General features: G+C 35.3%; 2 protein-coding genes across 2 annotated transcripts; one reads left to right on the top strand and one right to left on the bottom strand.

The window, feature by feature from the left end:
- Positions 1–1,991: 1,991 nt before the first annotated feature.
- LOC121727330 (Krueppel homolog 1-like) lies at positions 1,992–9,169 on the bottom strand. The gene is made up of 3 exons (XM_042115104.1): positions 8,894–9,169; positions 6,941–8,017; positions 1,992–2,007 (listed from the first exon to the last, which is right to left on the bottom strand). Exons 1-2 carry the CDS (start codon positions 8,898–8,900, stop codon positions 6,963–6,965), a joined length of 1,062 nt encoding a protein of 353 aa, XP_041971038.1. The 5' UTR covers positions 8,901–9,169; the 3' UTR covers positions 1,992–2,007; positions 6,941–6,962.
- Positions 9,170–21,337: 12,168 nt separating this feature from the next.
- LOC121740319 (small nuclear ribonucleoprotein-associated protein B) lies at positions 21,338–22,251 on the top strand. Its single transcript, XM_042132990.1, has 2 exons — positions 21,338–21,453; positions 21,588–22,251. The coding sequence occupies exons 1-2, from the start codon at positions 21,451–21,453 to the stop codon at positions 22,143–22,145; spliced, it is 561 nt and encodes a 186-aa protein (XP_041988924.1). The 5' UTR covers positions 21,338–21,450; the 3' UTR covers positions 22,146–22,251.
- The last annotated feature ends 236 nt before the right edge of the window (positions 22,252–22,487 follow it).

Below are 22,487 nucleotides of genomic sequence, written 5' to 3'. Positions count from 1 at the left end.
TTTCGAAATTAACTGCATAATTTCGAAAATGTTGAAATGTGTCTTTTGTTTTGTTGTAGTAATTATAATATTTTATTTACATTATAATATTTTCCATGAAATAATAATCTATCTTTTTCATATTATTATAGTTTAAGTTGTAAATTATAATACAAATATGCAAATAATCACTATGACATACTTTGTATTAGAACACAGTATGATATAGTTATGTTTTGCTTCAATTTATCAATTTACGGTTATAGTATTTACATTTTACAATGGCTTACCTTTTGTTTTTCAATAATTAATCCACTAATTTACAATTTTTGAAAGAGTTGCTTAAAAATAATTTTCACTAACTGAAAATCGAACTTTGAGTTTTAAACTTCTTCTTCGTCTTTTTTATCAACCAATCACAGTCGATCTTGCTTAAAAATTGCACAGATTATCCAACTTAATTTAGTTGCTACGTTTAAATTTGGTACCCAATTTTTTTTGTTCGAAAGTTTCACCCACCTGGCACTATTTACACAACAAAAAAAAAAACACTATAGACAATTTTTACAGTTTTTCCATCGTTGAACATATTTATAGCCCGTCAAAAAAGTCACGACATTAATAGAGTCGCCACTTGTTTCCGGTGTGGCCTCTTATGGCCACACTATATCCAGTCACTATAAAAGATTTTGATACTATATTAAATACAGTTTAAAAACACGTTGTAAATATTAAGATTTATATATATTATTATGCAGTTAAGAAAATTTGAAATAATTATGATGTAGTTATATTGTGTGTTTATTTTACGACATTACAAGAAACAATCTAATCTATGTAAAGTACCTACCTATTATAATCTTTGTATATGTCAAAGTCTGTCTCTGTCAAGAAAGTGAAGAAATTAAAAAGTGGCAACATCGTAGTGTCATCCCTTTCAAATCAATCTAAGAAATAATCGGTCAAGTGCGAGTCGGACTTGCGCACGAAGGGTTCCGTACCGTTATAGAGCAAAAATCAGCCAAAATTGTTTTTGTATGGGAGCCCCCCTTAAATTTTTATTTTATTTAAATATTATTAAATAACACATATTATAATTATGGCCTTTGTGAAAATTTCAAGTGCCTACTTGTTGTCATCATTGTTACCGAGCAAAAAATGTTTGAAAAAATATGTTGAGCCCTCCTTAAATATTTAATTTTTTTTTTAGTATTTGTTGTTATAGCGTCAACAGAAATACATAGTCTGTGAAAATTTCAACTCTCTAGCTATTACCGTTCTTGAGTTACAGCCTGGAGACAGACGGACAGAAATCGAAGTCTCAGTAATAGGGTTCCGTTTTTACTCTTTGGGTACGGAACCCTAAAAAGAAATGACACTGTAATGTTGCCACTTTTTAACTTCTTCACTTTCTTGACGGACTATATAAAAAATGCAATAACTCGATTAAACGGTTGAACTGATGTGGCTAATTTTAGTCTTTAAATATTCCTGGAAGTCCAGGGAAGGTTTATAAGTGACACGAAGTTCACAGGGACATCTAGTCACTAGTGCTACATATTATTATGAATTTATAACACCTGTTATTTAGGTACCCTTTCCCTGAGAGCTGCAGAGCTACTTTGATGACCAGTAAGAGCTGAGAGAAGCTCACTCCTTTTTTATTATGGAACTACTTATTTAAGAAAATACCAAAAATAAATAAGTGAAAAACAGGGTTTTGTTATTTTAATAAAATATAATCATCCAAATAATATTCTACAATGCAGCCGGCAACAGAATCATCGCCACTTTCTAGGTCCATGTAGTTACAGCTGCAGTGGTGTCACAGTGAAGAGGCACTTTCATCTTCATTAATCAGCTCTTCAATATTGAATTTAGGATATCCTAATATAGCGTTAATTCCCACTCCTTGTATTTATTTTCAGTGTATCAAAATGATAGCATAAATTCTCCCAGTCATTTCGGTTATTTCGTTAAACGCTTTTTCTGCTACCTGTAAACATAAAACGTAATAATTATAATATTATATTACGCTGGATCAAAGTGTTAAAGGAGTTAAGCACATACACTGTGACACGAGAATTTTATATACCTACGTCTAAAAACGCAAAGCACCTAAGTCAAAATATTATTCATTGTTAGGCGCGTTATATGATAGATTTCTTTGACAGTTCATTGTTTACGTAAACATAAGGTTTAAGTAAAATTGTTGTTTTATTATAGCACATAATACTTACTCAGGCTACTTAGAATTGCATTATACAATAAAAGAAACAAATAAAATTGATAAAACAAACGCTTAATTACCTGCTACTATGGCGATTGTGCGATCAGAATCGGAAATGTGGACGCGAGAATTTCAGTGATATTTTCGCGTCAAATTTTTCAGCACTATGATACGTCTTTCACTTTAATTATTAATATTAATCACAGTAACATGTAGTTTTCACATCGTAAAACTAAATTAAAGCAAATTGAAAATCTTTGTTTAGTAAATTTTATGTCATAGAGTATTGATACAACAAAGGGACAAATGTCAAAAGAGTGTTGCTATTGCATAAAAAAAAAGTTTCGCCTCCTAGACATTCTTGACGCACTTATAACGGTATAAACATTTGAAGAAATCGTAATTGGGTAGTAAATCTTCTGGCCGGCGGGGTACACTTATGTCTTTGTCTTTACAAATATTATCTATTTCAGAGCAGAGTAAAATTCGGTCTAGACCTAGCGCTTTGCAATCAAAGATTATATGTTTGAGGTCAGCGTCGTTTTCTAAGCATTTGGGGCATTTCGCATCTTCCAATATTCTTAATTTATAGAGGTGGGAGGGGACCATGCAGTGTCCAAATCTCATTCTTGTTATTACTGATGTGAATTTCCTTGATTCAGACTGTACAGTGTTATACCATGGGATTGAAAAATCTTTCTTTATGTCACTGTACCATTTACCCTTATTAACCTTTACTATATTCCAGATTCTTTTCCATAGCTCAAACATTTCATCTTTGACAGTCAAAAAGTGGTCTGTAAATGGCACTTTTATGATGTCCTTATGGTCCTCGTCTGGTGGTCCTCTAGAGGCTGTATCTGCCCTCTCATTCCCAGCAATTCCTCTGTGGGAGGGAACCCATAGAAATTCAATATTAATGTTATTACTCACTAATTCATGTAGAATGTTTTTGATCTTAAAAATTAAATAATTACTTTTGAAACTTAAATTACTATTATCTAGAGCTACTAACACACTTTTACTATATGATATTATAAGAAAATTATTTACATATGACAAAGATTTTATATATTGGTGATTGTAATGCCATAACTATATACAGCATAACATTCGGCTGTGTAGACAGAGCACATAATATTACTGATTATAAAACATTTAGTAACATCCAGAAATTCATCTTAATAAGCCGATTTAACCTCATCTATAGTTTTCGACCCATATGTATAGATTTTGTAAAAGTCTGTTTTCTTTTCTATAAAACTGAGAAAGTCGGTCTTACCATAGATGTCTCCAGTTGTTACCAAATATTTTTTCTCTATAGAACCTTCAAAGTTGTCATAAATTGGCCATAGATCACTAGAATAAATGTCATTTGTCATATTTAAAACCAACTGTAATGTCGGCTGTACACTCTCACCGAGAGCTCTCGGACGAGAGTCTCGTGCGAGAGCCCCTTGCCCGAATGCGATCATGTACATTCTCGCTTAGTTCAATTGCAGTTATGAACTCAGAGAAGATGGACCATTATTTTTCTCTATGCATCGAAAGATATCATTTTAATCCAAAGATCTATAATCATATTTAATTTTATTTCTCACAGATAATGACTGATAATGACGTTTATTATTGTTATTTTTCTGTTCTGCACTGTCTAGCGGCGCGACTAGTAGTGAAAAAACGCGAGAGTGTACAGTAATGCGCTCGCTTTCCTCGCGAGACCCTTTGTCTCGGGCGCAAAATACCGACACCGGACCGAGAGGGTCCGAGACAGGCGAGACGAGGCGAGCGCACCCATTTACACTCTCGCACTCGGGCCGCCTCGCTGTGTCTCGGCGAGAGTGTACAGCCGACATCACAAAGTCGGCATCTGAGCAGGGTGACCATATGTGGCAGGTTCCTGCCATTTTGGCAGGATTGGCGTCTTATTTTGGTCTGTGGCATGATCGCTTGACGTTTTAAAAACTTGGCAGGTTTTGACAGGATTGGGGTATGAAAGAAAAATGTTATTTTGCATCAAAGTCAAAGTCTGTCAATCTGGTGGTAGGAATTCAAATTCTGTTTTAAGGTTACGTCACTGTATATAATATAAAGTACTGACTTATTAAATAACGTAGAAAAGAAATAACAATCGAAAAAAAATCGAAATTCAAATATATGATGATACTACATCTTATAGAAAGATGTTGGGCAAGCGTTAGCGCGATGTAAGAGACGCACGGCGCCGTCTAGTATGAATTTTTGGAACTAACTTAATTTGAACAAATTTTCGTATTTTCACCCCCTTACAACCCTTTTTTCCAGTAAAAAAGTAGCCTATATCCTTTCTCAGGCTTTAGACTATCTGTATACAAAATTTCATTACAATCGGTTCGGTAGTTTTGGCGTGAAAGCGAGACAGACAGACAGACAGAGATACTTTCGCATTTATAATATTAGTATAGAGTATAGATGACACTCAATTATGAAGCTGCCAAACTGCGAAAAAATGAAACGAACACGGCTAGATACTTTAGTTATAGACATACTACACAATTTAGGTACGATAATGGTAGTGATGATGATGATAAAATACGACGTGATCTGCATAGTAGCATAATATAAGTACTTAAGTACCTTATTTGCTTCTTTAAACAACGCTGAAACTCTCTAACATACTATATTGTATAAGGAGGCCGAAGTTCTGTTCAGTACCTTCGGAAGTAGGTATACCACGGGGTGTACTGTGGTGCAAAAATGTTACTTTTTGGTAGCTGAAAAAAGGTAGTAAAGCTAAGGTAGATGAAAATGCATCACCAAAAACTAAAATATCCACAGCCGAACAAATAACCGAAATATTTGAGATTATAATAATTATTTCTTTTTAAAATTTGTTTATCAGCACTGGAACCTAGCGGTTTTATGCATTTTTACCGGTTCCGATTTTGAGTGCCAGCGCCGGCAGCCGTTGTTTTATATCTCGGCTGCCGGGAGTATACTCACCGCCGGTTTCCATTACTGATATTTTTTGGAGCCGGCGCCGGCAGCGGAGGCACTCCCAAAAAAATATTATGTTCTTTTTTTAACTTTTCTCAAAACGCTCCATATTCCATTCCGCTTGGGTTTGTATCACTGACGCTCACATGCTAGTGAAACGGGAAAAACTACGGTCTTGACTCTTGAGCGTTAGTGTTTTTAACGTCATCTGGCACGTGGTAATGAGCATCGCCTGAGCGAAAATGATGACGTCATGAGTGACGTATCGCTGAGATCAAAACGACCGCGGTCGTCAAATGGAACGACAGAAAGGGACGTTTTTAGTGTTTTGATCAAAATTAACGTCTAATGGAACGCGGGGATTATGTTGCATTAATTGTATAATGTATAATATGTCGTAGGATTATTTGATAAATCGAATTATCACGAAAATTCTAGGGATTTCGCGAAAACACGGATAATTAGATAATGCTGTAAGTTAGGTTTTTGGGAAAACGCGAGTTGCCTTAGTAACATTGCACATTCTTAACGCTGATTGGCTTGATTTTTGCTTACTGGCCAACTCTTTTTCTGATTGGTCACTATCTTTTCCTATGTACCTTTGAGGTATTACACCATAGAATTATAAAGGGTAAGAAATGACAATGCTTTTTCATAGGAACATTACTTTTTATTTAACCTTTTTCTCATATTAACCATAACCTCTGAATTAGTTTCTTTTGTTGAACTTTCAGCACTAATTTCAGTTGTATCAGTCATTTTGTATTTACAGACACACTTTTAGATAACTTTTGGCACTATTTATCAAGTCCAACTGCAATTTCAAACACATTAAAATTTAAATATCAAAAACTGCTATAACTCGCTTACAAAAACAACCACAAACAAAACAATGCGTGATAATGAATTGGCATTTAAAACGTCAAATTTTCAACCAATCAGAGAAAATGTTGTGGGACGCTTAAACCGACCAATCAGTGATTTTTTTCGATAATAACTAACGATTCGTTTCGCAATCTGACCAAGGCAACTCGCGTTTTCGCGAAAATATTACCTTTTATCAGTAAGGTTGAAAATAAAGCTACGTAAAATTTATAAATGGCATTTTTAGACGGCTCTAATATGATCCTAATTTAATGGTGACGCCATTACAATGCAATGTTATTAACTGTCAGTGTCATAGGGACCAAGAATTTTCGCGATAATTCGATACAACATAGAATATCATTGATTCGATATATCAAATCATCCTACGACATATAGAGCACAAATAAAATAGCTCTGTTATTGCCAATTTTTATTTAAGATAAGTATTATAATAATATTACTTACTATGTATGTTTAAATTACAACACATACTTTGATAAATACAAAACTTGCTTAGTATACTTAATAATAATTACAAAACAAATGCATAATTTTAATATGTACTTACTTATTTAAAAACTATTTAGTCTTTTTTAAACAATTTCTATGTATATTAGCAGCTTACTAAAAGTTGCGCATTTTCCAATTTATCATTATTTATAATTTAGTACAAATAAGTTTAAAATAATAATATTATGTTTCATAATAATATTAGTATTATTATTTATTGGTATCAACTATCAAGATCATTTAGTAGGTACGTCTACAATAACTCTACAAAAACATTATGATAACTAAACAGCCTTTAATCAGATTAAGCTTTAATTATTATTATTCAATTATTCTACAAGATGTCTTTGTTATCTAAAGGACATACGTAATATTAAAAAAATAGAGACCTTCAAAAATGCTAAGATAAATCGGGAGCTGCAGGAGCAAATTGTATCACAGACGTGTGTCGAACAACGGGGGCTGTAATAGGTGCACTTTCAGGCTCAAAATGAGGAATAAGTTTGCGTTTCCTCGGTGGGAGAGAAGATGGCTCAAACCTATATTGCTGGGTGATCGTAGGAGGAGATGGCGATGGAGTCGGAAAACTCATAACAGGTGCGGGTGGAGCAGGAGCCGGTACAAGCGCTGGCGGACAGGGGGACGGCGGAGACCCAGGAGGGGTCGGGGGAAGCTGCTGCAGCGCCGCCTCCACGATATCACACATTACATTGCTGTTCATAGCTAAATTATTATATTGGGTTGGTGCAGATTTGGGTGCCTTAGTTCCGTGTTCTTTGTATATGTGAGCCTCCATTTGTTTCTTGGTGTTGAATGTGCCATCGCATACAGTACACCGATAGCATCTTTCACCGTAGTGTTGGAAACGATGCAGTTTCAGCACGTGATTGTACCCAAAGTCACGGGAACAAATATCGCAAGTGTAAGGCCTTTCACCTGTATGCGTGCGCGAGTGCACTTTGAGTTGCTTGGAGCACGTGAATCCCTTGCCACAGCCCGGAGCGGGACACCGATAAGGCTTTTCACCTGTGTGGGTTCGTAAATGAATTACTAGCTGCCCAGACTGAATGAATGTTTTGTGGCAGTGAGGACAAGCGTGGGGCCTTTCGCCGGTATGAATCCTAGCATGGCGATGAAGTTTTCCGGAGTGCTCGAATGCCGCTCCGCATACCCCACACCGATAAGGTCTCTCCTTAGTATGTATTCGTCGATGCACTTGGAGGTTTTCTTTGACACTGAACATTTTGTGGCAATATTCACATTCGAAAGGCCGTTCACCAGTGTGGGTCCTGTAGTGGCGCACCAGACGAGCGGGAACAGCGAAGGTCTTGTGGCACACGTCACACCTGTGGGCGTCGGCCGCGGCCCGATGGGATCTGGTGTGAGCCGTAAGAGCACTGCGTGTCGACAGCGTCAGCCCGCATTCTTTACACTGATGCACGCGTTCTTCTTCTCCTGTTGAAGAAACACAGTTCATTTTTTTTAAATATTCTTTCAAAATTAAACTAAAGAATGCGATATTTAATATATCACAATTCGTTATGTATTGAAGGAAAGCGCGTTGTAATAAGTTTTGGGTTGCGGATGGTACACGACTGTGACGATCGGGAATATCAGGATACAAACACAATGGCCACGGAGGGGTAAGTCAGAGAGCGCGGAGGTAGAAACGAGGCGAAGTGAATGTCCTCCAGAGCACGTGGAGGCCAAAACTGCGGTTTCGACGCGATAGTGCCGCGGTGCGCCTCCACGTGTATAGGCCAGCGACCCCGTGTTCGCGATATCCACGTCCCGCACCCACCCGCGCACTCTGTCGCCCCTCTTTTCGCCCGGACTTTAAAATAATATATTTATAATTTAAATGATATCAATTAAACAATAGTACCTTTAAATGCACTTAACATAATAATAATGTAACAATTTTAATGACAAAATGTTGATTAATTATGTATCGATCCACGACTAAAAAAGTAAGTATTTTAAAAAAATATTTAAGTACTTAATTAAAATTCATGAAGAAAAAATGATAAGTACAGTTTAGCTATGTAACGTACATAATACTTAATATAAAAAAAATAAAAGAATAAAAATGGCTGAATTGAGCTCTAAATTAACTCACCAGTCACCACATATTTTGACAGTTAAATTTATTTTGATTTAACATTGTCAGTTAAATTAAATATCATAATATTATTACCTATAAGTACTTTTGTATTATAGTTATAGGTTGATAAGTACTGAGCGGCCATCGGCCAAGAAAAAAACATTATTTAAACATTTATCAATAAATAATACCTAAAGGTAGGTATAATATTACTAATAGTCACTTACCTATCATAATTGGTGTTGACGATTATTCTTATTTTCTAGAGCGGTTCAATGACGTCAGTGTTGGTGTAGGTTGTGTATGTTTAAACTAACGAGTCAAGCGCGCGCTCCTCAGACGGTCCAAAGCCGAATGCGGAATTTGCAAGAGCGCGCTTCGGTGTGGACTGTGGAGAGTGTGGAGCGTGAAGCGTCGCGTCGCGGTGAGCGTACAAACGCAGGCCGCGTCGAGCTCGTGCGTCGTCGACCGTCGTTGGCCCGACCGTCGAACGACCGAACGACCGCAGGCAGCGCATGTCCTCGCGCTATACTTACATAATAATTATCTATTTAACTTAGTCATATAATTTCGAGTTTCAACAAATACAAAATTTCTACATCACTTTATAAAATATTTTTTAGTAAGTATAAGTATAACAATAATGAACAAGTACAATTAAATAAGTACTTAATAGAAGGTTTGGAATTTGGATAAACGAGTTAGTGAAAATTTTAGCAGTCCGCATAACGAATTCACGAACCTTATAACTTATATTATACCATCAGCTATGTTTAAGTCCAATCCAAAATAGTTTAAAATTAGTCCTACCTACATTCAATGTTAATTTAATTCAATAAGTATTGTCAAAATAAAAAGATTATTTTAATGCAAAGATATCATTTATCATGAATCATGATACCTACCATGATACCATGAGATACCCAACAACCTATATACTTTTTAGTCTTAACCAGTGATAAATACATATAATTATAAATCAATTATTACTATAAAGTTAAGTAAGTACTTAAATAGGTAAGTACATTAGTCTTTACGCTACTAACCTAACCTAAACTCGAAAGCTAATCTTACAATAATATTAATTTCTGATGCTAATAAAAAGGTATTTTTCCCTTCAGGCAAAGTTATTTTTATATTTAAAATAACCTACCTACATCTTCTAGATAATATACAACAACATGTATAATAATAATTCCGTACGATAATACGACCGCAGCGCTGTTGAAGGTTGGAGCGAGGGCAGCGGGGAGGGGAAGCGGCAGCGGAAGGGGCAGATTAACACGTGGAGGCCCACCGCGGTTTCGACGCGCGTGCGAACGCTCAACTGAAATGCGCGTGCGTGGAGTGTGGACTGGCTTGTCGGTAGCCGCCACTCGCCAGCCGGCCGACAAGCCTCCCTCGACTTCTCATAAAATTATTAGTATTTTTACTCGTGTTTCCTTATTACAGTCACTATTATGAAAGTATACCGAGTTTAATGTTATCTTTTAATTTATATTATTTATACTTACACGTTTTAATTTTTATTCATACGGTATACTTGAAGAACTTCTATAAGATTTATTTTAATTAGGTATAACTGAAATATCGTAAATAAGAATTTATGTACTTTGTGCATCAGCCAGAGTAGACAGAATTACTATTGTGCTACTTGTTACCTACGAATTTAAAACTATGACATATTCGCTGGACGTGTTCCTTATTTGGTCGTATTGTTGTTTGTGTTTTGGCACATGCGATTCAAATTGTCAGAATCCAATTTTGAAATCTTTATTTTAAATATTTAAAAATAAATTACCTATATCAGCCAGCGCGAGGCACATTCCGTTTATAATCCTAGTGGAACCCGACGAATTTGACAGATATTGAAACTTGTCCGTCTCTTTGCAGTCGAACTACTGGTCGTTATGTCTATTGTGCATCAGCTGTCTGATTAATTATTATTATTAGGCAATTACTTACGTTAATTTGCGTTAAGACTTATAAAATATGTTCTATGATTCTATGACTACTACCTACTACGCAATATCCTTGTCTATGAAGCGAATTCAGTAGAGGATCTAATAACTATGCATTCATAATCAAAGTTAAAATAGCAGTACTTAATTAAATTTTACTTTATCGCCAATTGCAGTAGGTAATAAAGTGAAGTAACATAAGGGATGTCATGTCTTTAAATTTACTTTAAAAATGAAATTTTAAAATAATCACATACTTCATAATATAATATTTTATTGTGTTGTTGGAAGTTGGCAGTAACCATAATACGTGGGAGAGCCATGCTTCGGCACGAATGGGCCGGCTCGACCGGAGAAATACCACGTTCTCACAGAAAACCGACGTGAAACAGCGCTTGGCTGTGTTTCGCCGAGTGAGTGAGTTTACAGGAGACCCAATCCCCTATCCTATTCCCTTCCCTACCCTCCCCTTCCCTTCCCTACCCTCCCCTATTACCCTATTCCCTCTTAAAAGGCCGGCAACGCACTTGCAGCTCTTATGATGCTGCGAGTGTCCCTGGGCGACGGAAGTTGCTTTCCATCAGGTGACCCGTTTGCTCGTTTGCCCCCTTATTTCATTTTAAAAAATCGGACATTGGGTTATTGAATCACGCCTACAATATCTACCCTATAGGCTATACCACAGACCAATTACACTATTTTCCTTAGTCTTAGAATACTATACTTAGCTCTATTTATAATTATATATAATACTAGCTGTCCCGGTGAACTCCGTGTCACTTTAAAACCTTCCCTGGACTTCTACGAATATTTTAAAACTAAAATTAGACCAACCCGTTCAGCCGCTTTTGAGTTTTAGCGTTACTAACATAATTGAAAATCCATTTTTATATATTTGACTTTTAAGTATTATCACAAATCTTTTGTATGGGAGTATAGAAAAGTGTTCTTTTTAGACTTTTTCAGGAAATTTTTATTTTTTTTTAGAATTTTTCTCTCCGTAAGAACCATCCTCGTACTTCAAGGAATATTTAAAAAAAAGAATTAGCGTAATCGGTCCAACCATTCTCGAGTTTTGCGCTTAGCAACACGTTCAGCGACTCATTTTTATGTTATAGAAGATTATAAATTATAATTTATAATGCAACCTAAAAACACAAGACGGTTAATATAGGGGACGGATCAATATGTACCGAAAGTTACGCATGCTACGCAGGTCACGACTCCGACGTCTACGTAGTAAACCATTGAGGTATTACAGATACTTGCCAACTTTGTCGATCGCTATTTTCTTCCTTCTATGTTATTATCTATACTAATATTATAATTCTGCAGAGTTAGTTAGTTAGTTTGTTTGTTTTTTTGTTTGAACGCGCTAATGGCAATTGGCACAGGTAAGAATTAGACCACGTGAAGGATCATAGGCTATTTTTGTGGACTAATTCGTCTGTGAAATATTTAATTTACGCGGGCGAAGCTGCGCGGAACGTTATATTGGTAAACGTGGTCACGATATCACGCGTAAACGGCTGAACCCATTTTGCTGAAATTCAGTATAAAGATACTTTGAGTCCCGAAAAAGAACATAGGATACATTTTGTCCCGGAAAAATTACTGTTTAATATGGCAATACTTTGAATTTAGTATGGCAATACTTTCAGTCTCGGGAAAGGACAAGGGATACTTTTTATTCCGGAATATATACGGTTCCCGCACAATAAACTTTTATGATTCTCGCCTAAACTATTTAATCCATTTTCAGGAGATACTAATTTGAATCTGGGACAAGGAATGTTTTTTGTCCCGGAAAAATGTGCGGTTCCCACACAATATACTTTCTGATTTGCGCGTAAACGACTCAATCGATGTACGGGAACAACTATAAAGTCCACGCGGACGAAGTCACGGGCAACAGCTAGTACTTTAATATTATAATTTTGCAGAGTTTGTTTGTTTGTTTGAACGCGCTAATCTCAGGAACTACTGGTCTGATTTGAAAAATTCTTTTACGGTTGGATAGCCCATTGATTGAGGAAGGCTATAGGCTACAATTCATTACGCTAAAACTAATAGGAGCGAAGAAATAGAGAAAAATGTGGAAAAAACGGGGGAAATTGTATGAAAGGGCTTATTTGAACGCGCTAATCTCAGGAACTACTGGTCCGATTTGAAAAATTCTTTCAATGTTAGATAGCCGATTTATCGAGAAAGGAAATCTTATCTCGCTGAGACTAATAGGAGCTAAGAAGTAGAGGAAAATGTGGAAAAAACGGAGGAAAATTATTTGAAATTGCTTATTATCTTAAGAACTACTGGTGCAATTTTTATGTTATTTGGCAAACATGAATAATAGACCACGTGAAGGAACACATTCAATTTTTTGCGGAAAAATGTACGGTTGGGTGAAATTCCTAAATTACGCTAGCAAAGCCGCGCGAAAAAACTGTATATAATAAAATCGTAGGAAAGTCAATTCTGTATATTGAATATTGTTGTACAATAAATATGCTAACGCGGACGAAGTCGCGGGCAACAGCTAGTAAAATAATAATATGCCAGCGTGGATTTACCTATTACTACCCCGTCAACGGCTACTTGAAAAATTATATGATTATGAGCTTATGACCCTGTTATTGGTACTTTTCATAGTCTTTAAGATAGAGACTAGAGTTTGTCAAGCGATAATTTAAAAAAATCTTTACTTGATATTATAAACCTGAAGAGTATGTTTGCTTGAACGCGCTAATCTCAGGAACTGCAGGTCCGATTTAAAAACTTATTTCAGTATTAGATAGCTCATTTATCGAGTAAAGCTTATAGGCTATATAATATCACGCTAAGACTAATACGACCAAAGAAACTCAGGAAAATGTGGGAAAAACGGGGGAAATATTAGAAAGGGTTTATCTCACGAACTACTGGAGCAATTTTTATGGCAATATATTTTGGCACAGATATAGAGTAGATCACGTGAAGGGAGTATAACTATTTTTTATGGGAAAATGTACGTAAAATTCCTAATTATCGCGGGCGAAGCCGCACGGTAAATCTAGTCATAACCATGGGACGATATACTATGGTATAATATGGTAGTGACGATGATGATGATGATGATGAATGTAATTTGCATAGTAGCATATGCTTTCCGTTCTTAAAACAACGCCGAAACTCCCAAACTAACTAGTCATAACCATGGGACGATATATTATGGTATAATATGGTAGTGACGATGATGATGATGAATGTAATTTGCATAGTAGCATATGCTTTCCGTTCTTAAAACAACGCCGAAACTCCCAAACTTGTATCTATAAAAATCAGGAGTTCTCTCAGCACCTTCCGAACCACGGTATACCAGGTATACCTCGGTGCAAAATCTTACTTGTTGGTAGAAGTATTCTAAGCATATGCTTAGAATACTTCTCACGAAACCGAAGTCACCACATGTTTCCCTATAAATTTTGAGGAGTTCCCTCGATTACTTATGGATCCTTCATCAGATCACCACTTTTGTAAATATAATACCAAATTGGGATGATACCCTATATACCAAAAGAAAAATTTGAAAATCGGTTAACAAACGGCGGAGTAATCGTTGAACATAAGAAAACGAACGTAACACCTCCCCCATTTTGAAAGTCGGTTAAAATTGTAGCCTATGTGTTATTCTGAATCTGATATATAAGCTATATTATTGTAAAGTTTCATTAAAATCGGTTTAGTAGTTTTTGCGTGAAAGAGTAACAAACATCCATACATCCACACATCCATACGCACAGTGTACGGAGGAGTGGAAAAATCGGAAATTTTCTATTTTCTTCAATTTTGAATAGGCATTAGTAAAATGAATGCGAGAGTAGAACACCCGCGTGTCAATTCACAATAGTTTTGATGCTACGAGTTAGGTACCAAAATTTAGCGTTTTTTTGCGGCCCGGAAGGGAAAAATCCATATTTCTTCAAAACTTTTACATAATAAATAAAATTTTGTATTCCACCTGAAAGCCTATTAAATAAGGTATATTTCAAGCCATTTTCCTGATCCGCTATGTCGATATTTTACCTACAATAAAATAATTTTCATTTTTAGGTTTTTATTTTTTTTATCCAAAACCAAACAAAACGCGCAATCGAAAATATCGACAAATAGAAGGTATACAATTAGTATTCTAAACACACAAAAATAATCACCCGTGAGATCCGTTTAGTAGGTAACAGTTCTTGGCGTGAACATCACTTACCTTGTTTTTTTAAATAAATACTAGAAATAATATTAATTGATTGAAATATTACGAACTGACATCCGATTTTTTTACCGACTTCTAAAAAAAAGAGGAGGTTAAGTGTTTTTTCTAAGACTTTTTTTATAATTTTAAATTATTGTCATAAAAACGTATAAAACTTTTTTCATACTATAAATGTTAATGTATTATGTAACTATTTCTATTGCATTATTGACAGCCATCCATTGAATTGTATGGTGGCAGCCCTAGCGTAGGATTTCACGATCAAAATATATCTCCAATACTAAACGGATCTGATGAGTGATTTTTTTTGTGTGTATAGAACCTGTCCGATACGTCCAAACAAACTTTCGCCTTTTATTATATGTATTAGTAGGAAGTAAGAAGTAGGATCATGCCATTTAACGACTTCATTAAAATAACTTTTAGTCAAGACGTTAAACGTCACAGTCAACGTCTTGACGAGTTGTAGACTGTAGTTATTCTTCAGTCTTTAGTAAATAGATATCTTAAAAAACAAAGTACAGTCTAATGTTATAAAACCGCTATTGTAGTGGATTTTTGAAGGAGTTTATTTACTTTTGCTGTAAGAATTTTTCCTGTGTATTTTCCGTACGAATGCAATAAAGTATTTAGTTGACCATGAACGAAATTAGCTCAGTTAAACTCATACTCAAATACTCTTAATGAACTCACTATTATTTCTCTTAATAGCTCTAGGATAGGTAAGTTATCAGTTATCACCTATCAACTACAATTTGTCAATTTTATTCAAATAGTAAATGGTGAACAATAACTTATTATCGTTCACCATTTACTATTTACCATTCACCATTTATTATATGATTTTCTTATTACATTTAAGTTTTTAGTCTTAACTAAAAACTTAAATGTAATAAGAAAATCATTAAAAAATATAGGACGTCGTACGTACAATATGATGAAAAGGGTTTACACTCTACACACTCTACAGCGACAGGCGTTCGAGGGGACGCGGTGAGCGGGGCGAAGAAAAGTCGACACGCGCTGGTCGGTCAGCGAACGTTCGAAACCGAGGTATTGAGGCCACGCGGCGCGTGCGCCCGATTCAACCTTCCTCAACGCGACCGAAACTGACCCGCACGACCGCACTTTAACATCGAGAAACGACAACAATAATAATAATTAATATACCTATTTCTTGAAAATAAATAGGTTTACAGTTTATATTGTTTTCATATGAATTATTATTATTGTCTCTATGTTATTTTGTATGATCTGTACCGTTCAGAGGAATTTGTAATTTGTATTCCACCAACATTTAAAATGTAATAATCGACCAAGTGCGAGTCGGACTCTCGCACGACGGGTTCCGTAGCGTTATAGAGCAAAAATAGCCCAACAATTGTGCTTTTTGTATGGGCGAGGGGGGCTATATAAGTATTTATTTTATTTTAATTTTATTATTATCAATTATTAAAGTACAAATATAATAAAGGATTTTATGAAAATTTGAAGCTAAAGCGATTATTGATATTGAGCAAAAAATAGCAAAAAATCAAGTTTGTTGTATGGGAGCTCCCCTACATATTAATTTTATTAAGGTAAAAGCACTATAATGCTAGTAGTCTAAGCGATAACTTGAGAATGGTGAAATATAGAGATAATTTCATAAAAATACGTGCGATAGCTCATTAGATTCGGGAAGACGTCTAGAAAAATGTATCGGAAGCGTGTATTAGCACACAAAAAATTGCAAAAGTTATAAGCAAATTAGGTTGCAAAAAAAAAGGTATTATGTTTTTTGTTAAAAACTCCGAAATTATTAACATTTAAGAAATTTTAATAAAAGATTCTTAAAGAAGAGGAAATTTCCATTAAAAAATCCCAACTCCCGGAATTCTATCTCTATTATTTATAATTTTAATTTAACGCTGAAAGTAAGCCTCCGCGCGGCATTTTTAGGTAGCGCGCGTGGCTTCAAAACCGAGCACGTCACACTGATTATTTTTTTAAAGGTATTAAATATTAATTTAAAATTTTCAAAAACTTATGGTGTATTCCGAACACTTCAAATAATTAGCTTCCGTTGGGAATTTAACTTAAAGTTAATTTTCCAACAAATTAGACAAATCTTAACTAACGAAATTTTTTCGAACTTCCGTCCTCATTTCAATCACAAAAATAAAAAATTTTTTATCAACAATTTCATTGTTTATTAACTTAAAAATTTGTTTTAAAAAAATATCTGAACTTTTTTAATATTCTTTTTCTGAAACTCCTAAAAAATACAAAAACAACATTCTATTTTTTATTGCACCTTTTCAAAAAAAATATTTCTGCACTTTGTTGCTCATCGTTGTTTTTGTATTTTTAAGAGTTTCAGAAAAAGAATATAAAAAAGTTCAGAATTTTTTTAAAACAAATTTTTAAGTTAATAAACAATGTTTAATAATAAACAATTGTTGATAAAAAAAATTGTTTTTGTAACCATATTGAGGACAATCAATCATGATTTCTAAGAGAATTTTTTTACTTATATATTATTTTCGTTTGTAATTTTTTTTGTTAAATCTAGATCTCTAGAATCTAGTTTATAGCATTCATAGCATTCGTAGGTAATTTCTAAAGTCTGCTGGTTCCAAGTAGTTCAGAATTTTTTTCATGGAGCAAAAATTCTTTGAACCATCTTTTCCGCCTTTTATTTATTTTGATTTTCATTGAGCCAACAGCTAAGCCTATGAGAAGACCAATGTACTAGCTGTTGCCCGCGACTTCGTCCGCGTGGACTTTAGTTTATAGTTGTTCCCGTACCTCGATTGAGTCGTTTACGCGCAAATCAGAAAAGTATATTGTGTGGGAACTGCACATTTTTCCGGGACAAAAAACATTCCTTGTCCCAGATTCAAATTAGTATCTCCTATCTCCATGCCAAATTTCATCAAAATAGATTGAATAGTTTAGGCGAGAATCATAAAACTTTATTGTGCGGGAACCGTATATTTTCGGGGATAAAAAGTATCCCTTGTCCTTTCCCGAGACTGAAAGTATTGCCATACCAAATTCCATCAAAATAGATTGAATAGTTTACGGGCAAATCATAAAAGAATATTGTGCAGTAACCGTACATTTTTTCAGCACAAAATGTATCCTATGTTCTTTTTCGGGACCCAAAGTATCTTTATACCAAATTTCAGCAAAATGGGTCCAGCTGTTTACGCGTCATGTCGTGACCACGCGAAATATAACGTTCCGCGCAGCTTCGCCCGCGTAAATTAGATATTTCACAGACAAATTAGTCCCCAAAAATAGTCTATGATCCTTCACGTAGGTCTACTACTTATCTGTGCCAAATAACAGAAACATTGCTCCAGTAGTTCGTGAGATAAGCCCTTTCAAATATTTTCCCCCTTTTTTTACACATTTTCCTCTATTTCTTCGCTCCGATTAATCTTATCGTAATAAAATATAGCCTATAGCCTTCCTTGACAAATGGGCTATCTAACACTGAAAGAATTTTTCAAATCGGACCAGTAGTTCCTGAGATAAGCGCGTTCATATAAGCTCTTTCAAATAATTTCTCCCATTTTTTCCACATTTTCCTCTATTTCTTCGCTCCCATAAGTTTTATCGTAATAACATATAGCCTATAGCCTTCCTCGATAAATGGGCTATCTAACACCGAAAGAATTTTTCACATCGGACCAGTAGTTCCTGAGATTAGCGCGTTCAAACAAACAAACTCTTCCGCTTTATAATATATTAGTATAGACTAGTTTAGATTAAATATACGCGATGGTTTACTAGGTAACTAAAAAGAGTGAAAATATTATTTAAAAAATAAATTAATAAAACCGACTTCCAAGGTAAAAACAATAAAAACATACAAGAAGGCCATATTATAACATATTAACGGATTAACGATTAACGTTAACTTGCGTTAATTCGTCCGAAATGTAACGTTTTAACGTTTAAAGAAGCTAAAATTTTTTTTTAACGGATTAACGATTAACGAAATTAACTATTTGATTAACGGTGCCCAGCTATGCTAAAATGTCACATCAAATAATAATTTGTCTACAAAAATTGCATAGCTTTTTACGTGTGTTTAAGGATTCTCATTTCTTGAACTATAGTTTATCGATATCATGAACTAAATGACCATTATGGTACTATAGACTGGAGAGAGCCCTAATATATCGGTGTATAAGCGTCCGTCAAAATCGTGTAATATTATGTCCTACTTAGTAGGACATAACAAAGGAGTCGGTCTGCATATTTAATTATAATAAAAGTGGTAATAAAGATTTTTAGTGCACATTTAATGCTAGATATTGTTGAGTTCTGTAGTTCCGCTAAATAATAAATCATAAGAATGGTCAAAGAATGTCTCAGACACGTGGATTTAACATTAAATAGGTAAGTTTTGAACAACGTTTTTTGGGCTTTTCAATCGGTATTTTTGTAAGCTAAAAAGAGAATTTATATTATTATTTAGTATTCCTAATGTTGCTGTTTTGTTGCTATTTTATTAAACGTAGTATTCCTAATGTTGCTGAAACTAAGGTCGAATTTCGACCATTAGGCGATCTCTAGTTTATTTAAATAAGCATAGCTGGGCACCGTTAATGAAATAGTTAACTTCGTTAATCGTTAATCCGTTAAAAAAATGTTAGCTTCGTTAAACTTCGTTTCGGACGAATTAACGCAAGTTAACGTTAATCGTTAATCCGTTAATATGTAATATGGCTTTGTTGTAACTTTTTATGAAATTAGGGGGCAAACGAGCAAACGGGTTGCCTGATGGAAAGCAACTTCTGTCGCCCATGGACACCCGCAGCATCAGAAGAGCTGCAGGTTTGTTGCCGGCCTTTTAGAGGGAATAGGGTAATAGGGGAGGGTAGGAAAGGGAATAGGGTAGAGGATTGGGCCTCCGGTAAACTCACTCACTCGGCGAAACACAGCGCAAGCGCTGTTTCACGCCAGTTTTCTGTGAGAACGTGGTATTTCTCCGGTCGAGCCGGCCCATTCATGCCGAAGCATGGCTCTCCCGTGTATAGCTTATAACATCACGTTAGTGTACATACAAAACCTGTTGATTTAAGGTTTTGAAAGTTAAAATGTTAGGGACAAAATAAAATACTTCTATAATTATTATATTCTACCTAACTAAATTATACTGCACTCTTCTTTATCAACATGCAAAATATGATTTATAATAACAATAAACAAATCACTCTCTCTATAAGCACCGGCGCTGAGCAATGAAATGATAAAACGAAACAAATCTCTTCTCACTCGCACGCACCTGAAAATGTATCTAGTATTGTTTTTGTTTCACCCGCTGCTGCCGTGCCACGGCGCCGCGCTGCCCTCTCTGAACATGTTTTCGCGCCGCGCCGCGGTGCCGTGCAGTAAATAGTATTGGATTAACGATTAACGGACTTCTGCATATTAACGGAAGTCAACGAGTCCGTTAATATTTTTAAAAGTTAACTTAAAAGTTAATCCGTTAATCAAAATGTTAACTTCGTTAATTAACGATTAACGGATTAACGAGTTAATGCCCAGCTATGTAAATAAGTATATAATAAATACGATTATCACCTTTAAAAACGTCAATTACGTATTACGTATCCCTTATAATAATATATAATAATAATTAATAGGTAATTTTTTGTAGAATTTAATACAGATTTTATACAGAATATTGAGACAGTATTTAAACATATACCCCCCTTACTAATAAACGTTGTATAAGCTTTGTATAGTTTGCTAATACAGTGTTTTGTTCCTGTCAGTGACATTTTTAATTGGATTGAAAAAGACAAAACACTGTATATCTATTCAAAGCTTACACAGCGTTTATTAGTAAGGGGGATAGATTTTATACAGATTTTAGCAGGTCCCAGTTCCCACTACCAAACCCACTACAGATAAAAGGTTGAAACCATCTGGCAACACTGTATAAAATACTTTATCCTTGGAGTTTTTGAAAGAATGTGAAAGAGTGATGTTGTGTTTTTATATTATTTTCCTAAAATTGTGTTATCTGGGTTTTAATGTGTAATATTGGTAGGATCTTAACCATTAAATATTCGTTATCGTGCACAAGTGTAGGAGAGTGATGTAATAACCAGAAACGTGCTCTTTTGTGTTCCCTCCAAAACTCCATCAAAAGTTTCAGTAAAGCGGTCTACCACTTTACTGAATCGACCGACTTGACTTCTTGACTATATTGACTTTATACTTAGACTTTGACTAGACTTTAGACCTGACTGACCTGACGATAATATAGAAAAAATCGTATAAAGAATATTGTTTTCCCTCCATATTATACTCGACACTGGCCATGGTTATAGCCGAAGTGCCATTATATGAAAAAAAAAAAATACTTTATCCTTGGTGCCTGGTGGCAAAGCTGTAAAAAAGAAGGCTGCCCGCTGCGTGATGCTGTCACTTTTCATTTTGCTGTCATGACATTTACCAGTTACCGGTGTCCAAATCTAGTAATCTGTGCCGGTGTCAAACCGGTGTTTAATAACAAATTCCCGCGGAAGAACTTTAAATCCGAAATTATCCAAATAATCCTTTATTTAAAATGGTAACAAACTTTAAAATATTATTATTGGAGCTAAGTTGATCCATAGTTATGATTTTAGGAAATGGTTTTGTAGTTTGTGAAGATAAAATCTCCATTTTCATTGTTTATACTTACAAGTACTTGTATTTTTTCAGACGATCGGCAAGAACAATAAGATGCAACAGCATCTGAACTATCGAGTTCGAGTAATATTACAAGATTCACGTACGTTCATTGGGACATTCAAAGCCTTTGACAAACATATGAACCTAATCTTAGGAGACTGCGAAGAATTCAGAAAAATAAAGTCTAAGAATGCCAAAACTGCCGACCGTGAGGAAAAAAGAACACTTGGATTCGTATTATTGCGTGGAGAAAATATAGTATCCCTTACTATTGAAGGGCCGCCACCACCCGAAGAAGGTCTCCCTCGAGTTCCTTTACCTGGTGCGATTGGAGGTCCTGGAGCTGGAAGAGCGGCAGGTCGTGGCTCTGGTATGGGAGGTCCCCCACCAGGATTGCAAGGCCCAGCTAGAGGTGTAGGTGGCCCATCTCAACAACATATGGCACCTGGTTCTCGTGGACAATTATCTGCTCCACCTCAAATGCGCGGCGGTCCGATGATGGGTGCCCCACCGCCAGGCATGATGGGTCCACAAGGCATGGGTAGAGGTGGCCCAGGTCGTGGTCCTCCTGGGATGCGTCGCTATTAGTGTCCAAATGTGACTTGTGAGTGATTGATAGTGTGTACTTTTACTAAATAATAAGGTAATAACTATTACAATAATATACTTTGGTCATAAATGAGGATTATCAAAATTATTTAGTTTTATTGTTAGAAGATGATGCCCGCCAAATTTCAGCAAAATTGTTTCAGCTGCTAGAGCGTGAAGAAGTAACTGACAGACACACTTTTGCATTTATTATAATTATTCTGAAAGATTAATTTCCTAAAGTAGCACCATTTATATTATGATTCTACCTTTTAACTCCAATACCAATGAGTCTATAAAGATATCTGAGTGTCTGTTCTAAAATAAAAACAATAAGACACA

Source organism: Aricia agestis, chromosome 1 (genome assembly GCF_905147365.1).
Source record: "Aricia agestis chromosome 1, ilAriAges1.1, whole genome shotgun sequence".
NCBI classification, from domain to species: Eukaryota; Metazoa; Arthropoda; class Insecta; order Lepidoptera; family Lycaenidae; genus Aricia; species Aricia agestis.
This window is presented reverse-complemented; position numbering and strand designations above follow the sequence as displayed.